The following is a 12,772-nucleotide window of genomic DNA, read 5'->3' on the forward strand; positions in this document are numbered from 1 at the left end:
TATCGATACGAAATATTGACAAATTGATAATGACAATAAACAGTCAGGTCAGGTAGCAAGCTCACGACAATTATTACGAAAGGCTATCAGCAAAAGTCTACACAATTATTTCGCTCGAGTGACTTCCAGCGTGTATTTATTTCGCCGAACTTGCCAAATCACCGTCATGACGTTGAGCCCATCGAAACGGCTTTCCGTTGCTTGACGTTAAACGACAAGTTGCGATAACAATTTGTCGCGAGATTCGCATTATCAAGATGCTTTATCCGCATCTGCGATCTAAGGGCTCAGTCACAATGAGAAAAATAAGGAATAAGATAAAGGAATAAGGAATAAGGCATGTTGCATCTCACTTTAATGTACGTGTACTGAAGTGAGATGTGACATTCCTTTATTCCTTATTCCTTTATCTTATTCCTTATTTTTCTCATTGTGACTGAGCCTTAAGTCTTTGTATATTTTATGTAATATGGTGTGTACTGCACTGAGAAAAATACTTAAAAATTTATTTGTGGAATATAAGGTTTATTTCACCAGAAATAAATCTCACTTGTAAAATATAAGGTTTATTTCTGTAAAATAAACCTTATATATTCCACAAATAAATTTTCAAGTATTTTTTTCTCAGTCTACAGAATATTTAATATATACTTTATGTTTTCTTTGCTATTTCAATTAAATTTTTGCAATGTCAATATGTTTAAGTATTCCCTGTAAAGGCATAGTTACCTTGTAAAAAGCAATCCATTGCATCTGGTCGTGATTTTCTTCTCGTCTGGGAATATACTTTGCTAGAGTGGCGTCATTCACGATGACGGTCTGAAAGAGAACGTTTATGGGTAATTATAATGTCCCGATGGCATTCAATGATCGTACTTATGGGGTCGACTGTAAATTACGTTTGTCGCGAATACTGAGCTTTTAGCTTTTGTAGCGATATTCGTTTCGCCCCGACAAAGGAGAGAAACGTCACAATGGAGACCGTGCGGCTATAATGCACCGAGCGACACAATTACGATACGAGACGCACGTGCGGGCTCTTAAGAAGCCAAATATAATGCACCGTGGAAACTGGATCAGTACCGGCGTTCAATGAACATTCAGGAGACAAAAACGACGAGCGATTGAGCGCGATTACTTTCTTGCCCCGCGGAAAGGTGCGCTCAATGCCGTCTGAGGATTTAATTGTTCGTCGATATGGGGACTCACCTGGACGTTACTGAGAGGTAAAAGAGAATCGATCAGGCCATCCGTTGTTGTTGCGGCATTTCGAAGCACGAGAGTCTGAGCCACGTTGACCCTGCCCTATAAAAAGGCAAAAGTTTGCGCGTGATTTTCTGCGACGTCGAATAAAGTACTTACGATAAAATGTTCATTCGTCCGCGGAGTTATTCTTACCTGCAGCAGGACCACTACTTCGTCCACGAACTCCAGACTCTCCTTAGAATCGCCGCGTATGAAAATAGTAAAGCCATCTTTTGTGCGGTCGGAGCTGAAAATTTAAAATATACATCAAATATTAATTTGTGAAGAAAATATAATGGGATTATTTATCGCTTAATTACAATCGCAATTTATTCGATAATTGGAGTAAAGTCGCTATTACTGTCGCGGCATTTTATATTACATTTTTCAGAATATGCTATTAAATAAATAAATATTTCCAAAAAGCATAAAAGAAGAAGTGTTAAAGCAACTTCTGTTAAAGCAACAATGCGATTCGGAGTTAGCTCCACATAATGCTAAAAATAACCATTGTCTGTCCCTTCGTGCATTAGCCGGGCTGCCTGCGGTGTTTTCGAGTGCTTATCGAAACTGTATCCCGTCCCGCGCAAGTGCACCCACCCGTATTTACAAACGTCGAATTTCCTAAGCAAATATTATCGCTTCTGTCGAGGAATTCCGTGCGCACATATGAGTCACACAGTTACCGCGCGTCGCAGTAGTGCACACGTATTGCAAGATCTCCCACGTGTGTTAGGTATACGATTTCTCCTCCCTGTCGCGTCGTGCAACGGAATGAAGCGTGTCATTCGCTGCGGCGACGCGACGCTTTTGTAAATCGACGTACACGTGCAGACCCGTCAGGCATGCCTCGTTATGTATTTTAATCGACGTGTTGTTTCTCACGATCGCCATTCGGATTAAGTTTAAGGCGAAGCGTAATCACGTCCGGCGTACTCTTGATATCGCTCACTATTATGTGATTGCCAAGAGTCTGAATGCTTTACTAAACTTGTAAACTATTATAAGTAAAAGTAATTATAGTAATATTAACAAAACATATGAGATATAAATAATAATTTAAAAGTAGAGCTATTAACTCCAAGGCAACCATTTCAATCATATTTTCATAGAAGCTTGAGCATTTTATCGTTATCATTGATTACTTTTGTACTATAAGAAGTATAAGAAAACTCATACATTTTATGCGATGTAGTGTCAGAAAGCAACATTGTCGTTATAATAAAGCCTGATTGTATGCCTGACCAATAATATTACAATGAGAGATCGCGTCTCCGCGAGCGGTAGCTGAAAATGCGCGTAAGCGCAATCTCAGCCGGCTAAACATAATTTAGTTATATCGGATATCGTCAACGCAATTAAGTTATGACATGACACGTGGGTGGTTGACATTAAGCATGCAGCATTTCTCACGCGGCTCCGGCACTCACACCCTTCTCGTGTTCTTCTCTTGTACATATAGCAATCACGCTTTTCTGCACAACACAGCGGTGCAGTGTCTAGCGGGCACAATGACCAGCTTTATACGCACTACTTGTATCCCGATCTATCTTAAATTGTCATCAGCGCGACAGGTTACGACTCGGAGCGCGGTATAAATTTCTGACCCCCATACCTCCACCGTGCTACACGTTCTATTTCCGGTTATAACTGTCGGCGTTCCTCCGATTTCCCCGTTGCGGTACGCCAAACTTTTCGATCGTACATTATCGTCGAAAGTCGAGAGAGCGAGCGGCGAAGGGAACGCCTATGCAACGTTTCGTGACAACCTTCTCAAATTGCACATGCAACTGCGCGAGTCGCGACCAAGACTTTCGAGCGGCGCGTCGCTGCTCCCCGTATAAAACTCGATAGCGTAAATCATATAGTTGGCCACGAGTCGATGCTGCGAGAACGACCTGTTGGTTGCGATAGCGCATATAAGATAAAATCAAATCGCCTGACTTCCTGTCGTTAGACGTCCATTATGAAGTCACGGCGAAGGTAACCTTCGAACCCAGGAAGATCATATTTCCGGATTTCAGTGCCGTGAAATATTCGGAACGACAAATCTTCGACTGATTGAATTTTATTATCGTTGGAAAATATAACTCGATCTGTACTTAATAAAAATCTAAAAAAGAAAATATTTTTATTTCTATATAAAGAGCTGAACGGTCTGATAATATTCTTTAACCAGTCATCGTTGATGTTACGCGCGTACTCTCCCGGATGTGGCTCAGTTATTTGCGCGTACTCTCCGTTTTGCCGCACGATGATAGATAAGAGGACAGGATCGAACCACCCTTCCTCGTCGTAATCATCGCGCGTCTATTATCGAACCGGCCGTTTTCATGTAACCGTAATGGCACGTATCCGCGGGATTCAACGGCGCGTAACAGTCAGATCATATAGCGGTCGCCCGTTCTCCCCGGAACTGACGATCGTGTTGATAAGTAAATCACTTTGATTTCGCCGAGTTAACGTCACGCGACAGCTTACGATCGCGACGAGCGCGACGCCCACGTCTCGCCTCGCTCGGCGGCTCGGCGCGCGTCGGGATACTTGGGATTCATCAGCGCGGTGTAACCGCCGCGCACGGTTGACATATGATGGATATAGGTGTTAGCGAGTACGCGTTGCAGCGCGCCTCATTCCTCCCGGTATATACGATACGATTACGCGATTCCACCGGCAACGGCAGGCAACGAGAGATCGATAAGACCAAGGCCCGAAGAGGCCGTGTCGACACTGATCGCCGTTAGCGCGCCTCTGACAGTTAGTGCTTCGCCTAAATTACACGTCCCACACGTCGAGAGAGTTAATGAAAGAACGCCGCGATATATACAGGCTTTGTCGCTGCTGACCGGGGAGAGATCCCGTTGCGAGAGATGCCGAGCGGGTGCGCGTTTCCTTTCGTAATAGCGTTTGGACGATGCTTCCAGGCTGGCCGGAAGTCGATGTCACTGGGCGATGGTGCATGCGCGTGGAATGGATCGAGGAAAACTTTAATTATGACCGCACGTCCGACCGAGATCGTTGAGACGAGTTAGTAACATTTATCAATCAACTGCTAATCTCTACTTCTACTTTCTAGTTTAAGATTCGATGGTTTAATACTCTGTGCTATAGACACGTGAGTATAATTGAATTCACAATGTTAAAGCAATTAATTCTTTTTTTCAGAATCATTTTTCGAAAAGAATTTACTGTACGTTGATGAATGTATTTTGCAGTCACTGTTAAATATTACAGGATAAAATTTCAAAAAATACCTTAAAAATAACATTTTGTTATTTTTAACTACCTTGTATATGTCGAAATTATTTTAACACAAAACAGTATTATTTTAACTTTATTGATTTAGTTGACATATTGAATAGGAGCAGTGGGCGATCTATAGGAATGGTTAAAAATGACTCAAATTGAGTCATTTGTTTAGATAATTTGACACGAATTTAACAGTGACGATAGCTTCAATTTCAGTTTCCGACTTTTAATTCAAACAGCTTTATAGTTTTTGCTTTATAGTTCAAAAATTATTACATCACATAAAACGTGCAACATTTAAAGTAAGTTTGATTGTTAATTAGGATAGCTAATAGAAAATTCTCAGAAATCAATTGTGTTACTCCCACTGTGTTACTAGGAAATCTTTCGCCCATTAACACGATTGTCGACCTAGACTTCGGTGAAGCTGGCGCCGCCTTCGATATCGCGAGGGTTCGTCGTACGTGCGCATCGTGCCGTGCCGCAGCGGAGTCTGAAACCACGTTCACGTCCTGGGTGGGCAAAGGTTGCCGAACAGAGGCCGCGTCACGACCGACTCGGTCGGATCGCGATTGACGCCGGGAGGATATTCCGACGTACGACGTACGCTTGATGGTGCAACGGTAATAATTTCGCGTCCCGGGGCGGCCGCGCGAATGACATTTTTGCCGAAGTACACGCAATTCGGTCGTCATCATCGTTATCGTCGTCGTCGTCGGCTCCGCGCATCACTGTTGCAATATAAAATTCTTTTTTCCCCGCGAAACGAGAGAAAATGCCAGCGCGACACCCGGAAACAGCGTCGGGCGAACAAACGTGAATTATATTATAGAAACATGTAACTGCCGTGACTTCGAGAATCCGCTTTTCCCTGCCATGGTGGATTCGATGAAGCCTACAGAATGCCAAAGCTTCATCCCGAACGCTTAGTCACGAGCCATAAAGTTTAGATAAATGTAGTAGTTAGCGTTAGTACGTCGTCGGCCGCGATACCTTCGGCAACGATGATCACCGCAAGGGATAGCGTGCGCGGCTAGAGCTTTTGGTATTTAGACAATCAATTCGACGGAATACCGTGTTTCTCGGGAAATACCTAATCTGTGAGAAAAGTTGATTTTTCATTACGTTTCTACGTGAATGCAAGAACCAAGAATAAATTAACAAGAGGAAACAACATGTTACTAATTATAAATATATACATATATTGTGAAAAAAGATTTTTTTCTCGTTGAAGAGAGAAAAATTTATCAAATTATATTAAGCGATATGTTGATCGTGATGATACGAAAAAATCGACTCACGAATATGACAGTCAAATCCTACTGGAATATTAATAATAATGGATCCCGAGGTTCAGTTTAAAATTGATCGCTCCAATACGTGATCGGTCACAGCAATCCGGCTCTCGAATAATCGAATTTCGGAACCTTAAAGGGACGACGAACTCGTAGAAAGTCGAGAAGTCGAGCTCGACGTAAGTAGAGCGTTCATCCGCGAACGGCGGATCGTGCGAACTGACACTAAAAACGACGAGACCTATATTCTTAATACTGTTCTAATGGCGTTAATAGTGCTCTAACGAGCGTGTAAATATCGCCGGTATTTAAACGTTACATGAAGCTTTTACGACGTTAATCGCACCGCGACCAAGAATCCGTTGCGCAAAACGCACGTGGCTCTTCCCGCCGAGAGCGAGAAAATAAAGCGAGCCGCAATTATATATCTCGCCATAAAAGGAAAATAATAAATCTTTATGTCCAATAAAACGGGATGTATACGCAAACGTGATTATATGTTATACCATGTAAATAAATTTAAGCCGATACACACGAAGGACCAATATACCATAATTTCCGAGAAAATATGCAATCAGAATTTTTTTCACCGTATTTTCGCTCAAAATTTATTTCGTTTCTCTGTTTAATATTTTAGATATATATTACTATAAAATTTCGTAAAACCGATAGGTCAATTGACATGTTTGCTTTTAAAAGTTTCAGCGTCCCAGCGTGGAGCCTCGTTAATTACAAATAAAAAACACAAAATAATGTAATCGTGATAATCCAACAAAAACAAGAACCTCATTTCCTGTTCGCTATCGGCAAAATCTCGGAGAAAAAAATAAAATGCGCTTAAATATATAAACGAAAATCTCGGGAGACAATAAATGTCTATCGATAATGTTTGAGGGAGAGTTCACGGAAAGTTCAAAGGAATGAGGAGCATCGACTACCACGGTGGTCGAGGGAGAAGACAATATAGGTAGAAAAAATAAGAAAAGAGCAATTAGGGACCAAAAGGACGAAAAGCGGCGGCAGAAAAAAGGTGAGGCTCTCGGATAACAGATACGATCTTAAAAGTGGGTCGGTAAACTGCAGCTGCGGGATCTTCGTCCCGCAGGGAAAAGCGAAGCGCGATAGCAACGAGAGAGGGACGTTTCGCCGAAGTCGTTACCGTTAACCATCGCCAGAAACGAGGGTGGCTCGTGTCGGCGGGAGGGCGGGAAGAGCCGACGATCATGTCGGTTTCACAAGAGGAACGGGAGCGACGTAAGGAGGGATAAAAGGATTGATGCGCGTCCATAACTCATGCGGAAATGCGGTCAGGTGCACAACTGGATCAACGAAGAAGATCCCCCGCGATCCTATCGTCCTGCGATCTGCCGCTCGTGACTCTAAGTACGTCCCACGTGATACACGATACATACGCGACGGGTTGCCAGCCACCGGGATGTTCCTCGGCTTACCGTTTACTCGCGCGATCGTCTATTAATTATTAGTCGCGGTGTATCTGGTTGCGGCGAACACCGATACCGCGCTACCGGACTCATCGATATCCCTCCCCGCAAAAGTAATCGCACGTCGTTCGTCCGTAAAATCACGCGCGTCGCATATACCACAAGCTGGTTCCGAGAAGAAAAAAAAATTGTCCGGACACTTTTTATTACTATTTACCATCCACGGTATATAATTGGTATTACGAATTTACGAACGAATAAAATTGCGTTAATAAGACGCTTCGTCATGAATGCACTTTAACACCGCGTACAATTTGCGCGGGGGTATCCCCCACGTCAGTCAATTTCTCACCTTCCTCCTTAATATAACGATCAGAGTTCCGATTCATCGCCGGACAAACCGGCGGCGATGCGAGTTAACGGTGAAAGACGAGTCGAGGTCAATTTCGTTCGGCGAATGCATTCGCGAATTACTTTTGGTGATTCGACCTTTCACCGCGACCAATCAAGTTATTACGCGTAACGCAAACCGCGGGAGTCTCGCTTGACGCTTAATATATTTCTCCCGGGTGAGATATAAGCTTTCAAGACGGCCACTGCAAAAGCCACTGCGGTGAAACATGACTTGTTACTTCGCACTATGACAATCTCGAATTAAGAAAGTTGCATGGACCCGTTACACGCGTATAGATCCTTAAGATCCGTAGATTTTATCATCAATTTGTCATTACTTTTACCACGTCGACCACAATTGTCTTCTTTTAATGCTATTGTTCAATAACAGTTTGAAAATTTACTTAGCATGTAGAAAAATACGTGACGCTGACGATTCTATCAACTGTTTCAAGCACAATCTGTATATTTAAAGTGTTAAAAAAAATTTCTCATTTTGTCTTATAAGGATTTTAATATTCTTTTAACAAAAGCCGTTATATTGCAGGCACTCCGTAAACAAGATATCTATCGAGCCACGAAGATCAAAGCTTGGGAAACGATACACTTTATCCGAAGCACAGGTAAGATTTACTCATAATAGCTATATGCAAATATATGTAAATATGAATGCAAATCCAGGAAGTACAATCAAAACGGAAACGCACGGTCGATTAGCTGACGAGCCGCCCACCATATTTCTATCGGCGAATTTCAATTAGCCAATAAACTTCGCTCGATACCTGCGGACATGCACGATGAGTGCACTTAATGCGCGATAACGGGGTACACACACCGCGTGCTTTCGCCATTTCACCTTCAATTCGCGCGAAACTAAGGCATGATCGGAACACAGCCGATTTTCTACCTGATCCACGTACAAGACAGGTTTCGCCAGATCTAGGAAGCGACACGCAAGTGAAAATCGTCGACTTTGAGGTGAATATTGACAAGAGGGTGAGCATTTCTACGCAGCGCTTCTCCTGTAAGTCGATAAAACAACGCCGATAGTCGTCGATATCGCGGATTTAATACCATGGGATAATAATATTATCCTATAATCATATTCTCGATTATTCTCATCAATCACGCGCGATTCGTTTATCGACTAAACGATTTTCTGCGCGATTACGCGACGAGATGAAAGAGTGCCGTCGTTCGTATCGCGTTATTATACACGGCACGATAACGCGGCAAGCGTAGAGTTCCGTATGCGTTCACGCGCACGTGGAAATTCTCCGGGGTCAGTTTCAGCTCGAGGTTCCCAGACGTTTCGTCGTTTTGTTCGGTAGCGTAATAAATCTGCATCCGCCGTGCTTATCCGCGAGTAATCTGCCACCGATAGCCCGGCTTAGGCGCTATGTCAACGTCGTTCCGCGACTTTCCCACTGCGACTTGCGGAAAAATGCTAATGAATCCCGCGCGCCGCACACCACGCGCGGCGATATAGCCGGCGCGCTGATTTATGGCTTTATGGCGATCGTGTTCCGCTCAGAGGATCATTATGACACCGTCGGCTTTCGTCGCGGATTTCCACGCGGCGCCCCTCTCGGGAGATTAGCTCGCGTGTGCAATGTAAGTGGCGAAACACGCGCGCGTGTTCCCGAAGCCGTGCCTGCGCGCCTGCCAGGCTTTTCTTCCGGCAACGAATGATATCGACACGTAACAATGCGTATTGTGGCCACGCGAGACGATAACTCCGGCCGTGATAAATTAGAAGTATCGCGCTTCGGCGTGGATATACCGATCCTGGGAACGCGAGCGATAGGTCTCGTTTACGCAAGTTTCGGTATCGCGAACACGCAAACACGCCTTACCGATATCGACTCGGGAAATCATCGGTCAGCTAGGATACGTTTCGTTACGGCGATCTTTCCTCCGTCGTGAATTCATATATTAATTCTCGTGCGAGGTTCGAAAGCGGCAGCGGGCAACGCTTTTCCAGAGAGAGATCCCTTTAATTATCCCGCGTATATCGAGATATATCGCGATACGAGGAAGCCCACGGGGACGGCCGATCAGCTGCATGAGTTAAGCTCGCACCGGGATACCCGATGAAAGGCGGTAAGTACTGACATGACGCAGCGAGAGACATAGCGTCGATGAAATCGCGGAAATTTTCCGCCAGACTTTTTCCCAGGCCGGCGGGGAAGAGTCGCCGACGCGGAAACGACGCCGGGCTCCGCTTGCCGTCGAAGATGCCGAAAGATAGATCGGCGTGTTTCTCGCCGAGCGAGAGACGCCCCGAGCGTAATAGCGCCGCGATTTTCTCGCTCCTCCGCTTTCCGTCTCGTTCTTTCCGCCGCCGCGCCCGATACTATTCTCCCGCTTCTTGCTCGATTGCCTCCCGACGAAGCGCGTGAGACTTCGGCGTTACCAGTTGCACGGAAAACCATAAAGCCGCGCGTATGATGACCGATACCGGCGCGCGGCTATCGTGCGTGTGATGTGTTTTATGAGCTGGCGAGTATGCGAATGCGGTCGCGCCGCAAAGAATTGCGGAAGGACATCGCGATTATCGCGAATGACGAGAGGCGTAATTGCAGCGAAAGCCGCGATGCGTGATGAAAAGAATCTGCGTCTTTAAGAAGTAAAATAATATAAATATAGAATTTTTTTTCAGGAAAAAAGCGTAAGATCTCTTCAATCCATCGTGATTTTTATATTGAAATAAAGTTCAATTGAACACTTTAAGCAGATAATATGCATTCCATAAAAATAGATCTTGCATATATATTTCATACTCATTAATTAAATAAATTTAATTTTTAATGTTCCAATTAATTAATTCATTCATTTCAATGGCGCAATAGTATATATAGTATGCTTATGGTGCGCACGCAGGTTGTACACAAGTATATATATGGAAGCTACGCCGAATCCGAACGGCAAGGTAGAGGGGGTTTCGAGGCAAGGGATACTCCTGACGAGCTACCATTCCGTCGAGGTTCCAATTAATTAAGGGGATGCTGGAGTCGCGGGCGAACTCGATCAGCGTCGATAAAGAAGTGCTCACCGATTCTTACATATACATACAGAGCGCAGGCAAACTCGACCAGCGTCGATAAAGAAGTGCTCACCGATTCTTACACATACATACAGAGCGCAGAGTTTTTGGCTGAATTCGGGGAGACGCGTAACATGTGCATATGAAATTTTCTAACATACTTTTCTCTTATACTAAAGCTCGCAGCTCATTTCTGCAAGCACAGGATTCTTCTTTATTGTATTTCTGTGACGGCTGCAAGGTTTTTGTATACGTACACAGTCTAAAACTTTTATCTGCAGCAAATGTTGTCATGAGTCGACCGCAGAATCGAAAATAAAAATGTAATTTTCTAATTTTTTTTCGTTTTTTATACGCAATTGGTGCCTGCCGTCTTCGTTATCGTTCATACTTTAATTCTGGACAAAAAATTTTTAATTCGGTGAAATCAATCAAAAGATTTGTGTGTCTGAAAATTTCGTGGTAAAACAGACCTGTCTCCAGCATCCCCTTAATGACTAATAATTGGTAATTGACAACTATCGTGTTGAATATTAGACGTGCAGCTTGTAAAACGTTTCCCGTAATCGAATCGGTGTCGATTTGCTCCGATACGGTTCTCACGATGTGTTTAATCGCTGTTGCGCCGATATTAGAAAGCGTTATATCGGTAGGCACGTCGTAAGCGTGTTAATTGAATAGCTTACAAACGAGAGGAAGAGCTTCGTTAGAGAGCTTGTACTAGAGGGATGTGATGCGCGGCCAAGCTGGGAAGAACGGTAAGCCGCGACTCTGCTCCGCATTGGCGATTATAGTGGGCGTGCCCGCGACTTCATGACGGTGGAAAATTATAATTATTACCGACATCGGGCGTCGATCACGGTTTATTTAGCGGAAAGCTCGCGCGCGCTTCTTCCCTCCCGTCCCGGCCGGGATTAATAAATTGCCAATTCGGAGTCGGATAATTTCAGTTATTATCGGCTACAACAGCCTCGTTGAGGAGTACAGATGCCGGCCGTAATAAATGGGTGTCTCGCGCCAGCGCGACCGCGCGGCCGTAAAGTGTGAACTTTCTTGCGAGTTAAAAAACGCCCTTCGCAAAAATTATCGCACAGCCCGCGTCGCCCGCTAATCGAATTCATAAATTATGGCACGGTTCAGCGGGCCCCGCACACGCGACTGATCTCGTGATAATCCCGGTTGATTTATCGGCATCCCCGCGATCGCGCGGACCGTATGGTGATCTCTCGACGTGCGCCGAAGTTGATGCATTATGCGTACGAAACGAACAACCGCGACGGGAAACGTACCTGGGTAGACGAGCGAGGTAGAGCAGAAAAGACGACGTCTCTCTAACGGAGAGGGCTTCCCTCGTGGATACGTTAGCCTCGAATTCGATAACCGGTCTCCCGGCAACGTCCAAGTATCCTACAAACAATCGGAACAATATTCGTTAGTATCTTACAATTAGTTGAAATTTAACGTGCAAAATAATTCGTCTATGTAAAAGTATTTGAAAATATGTCGCTGTTGCACATGTAATATCAAAGTTACATCGTCGTACTATAGAGTGTCGAATTTTTCTACCTAAAATAAAAAATAAAAAAAGTTGCAAATTTCAAGAAGATGATTTGTCTGTGCGCGCATCGCATTATATTATTCCTTCACGTGTTTACATTGTAAGCAGATACACGCGATGGCGCAACATAAGTGGTCTCAACGGTGCAGAAAATGTTGGCAAGCACGGCTGATTACAGAGCATGATTCGATTCACGATGAGCGATTGCCGATTGCAATCTCCCCACCCGGCATATAAATTATTAAATGACATCCTTTTAGTTGTACCTACCTCGGGAGAGTAGGTCATCTTTGAATAAGGTCTCTTAGCTACGGGGTGAAATGTACCAGCAGTGACATTACAAACAATTCCGTGATCGTAATAGATAATGCTGAGTAACAGTTCGTTTTCATCCGTGTTACTGCGATCGTGACGTCGGGGTCGTAACCCAACTATATACTACTGATCATTAAATACAGCCGACGCCCTTAAGCATTGCTTAAAGATGATCTACGTTTGAGAACATAATAATGTAAAAAGAAATGTTCTAAAAGAAAATTGTAAA

General features: G+C 44.1%; 1 protein-coding gene across 3 annotated transcripts in view; it reads right to left on the bottom strand.

Annotated features, from left to right (window-relative positions):
• Nucleotides 1-12,772, bottom strand: part of LOC112462483 — a 291,597-nt gene that overhangs the window by 89,937 nt on the left and 188,888 nt on the right. For all 3 annotated transcript variants that reach the window (XM_025028281.1, XM_025028283.1, XM_025028282.1), the window contains exons 7-10: nucleotides 11,960-12,077; nucleotides 1,399-1,492; nucleotides 1,210-1,305; nucleotides 730-819 (exon numbers count right to left, since the gene is read on the bottom strand). In XM_025028281.1, coding sequence (XP_024884049.1) covers nucleotides 730-819; nucleotides 1,210-1,305; nucleotides 1,399-1,492; nucleotides 11,960-12,077 — 398 coding nt within the window. The remainder of the gene's footprint in view (nucleotides 1-729; nucleotides 820-1,209; nucleotides 1,306-1,398; nucleotides 1,493-11,959; nucleotides 12,078-12,772) is intronic.

The sequence above is a fragment of the Temnothorax curvispinosus genome, unplaced genomic scaffold, assembly GCF_003070985.1.
Source record: "Temnothorax curvispinosus isolate PA1 unplaced genomic scaffold, ASM307098v1 QBEX01012454.1, whole genome shotgun sequence".
Lineage (NCBI taxonomy): Eukaryota > Metazoa > Arthropoda > Insecta > Hymenoptera > Formicidae > Temnothorax > Temnothorax curvispinosus.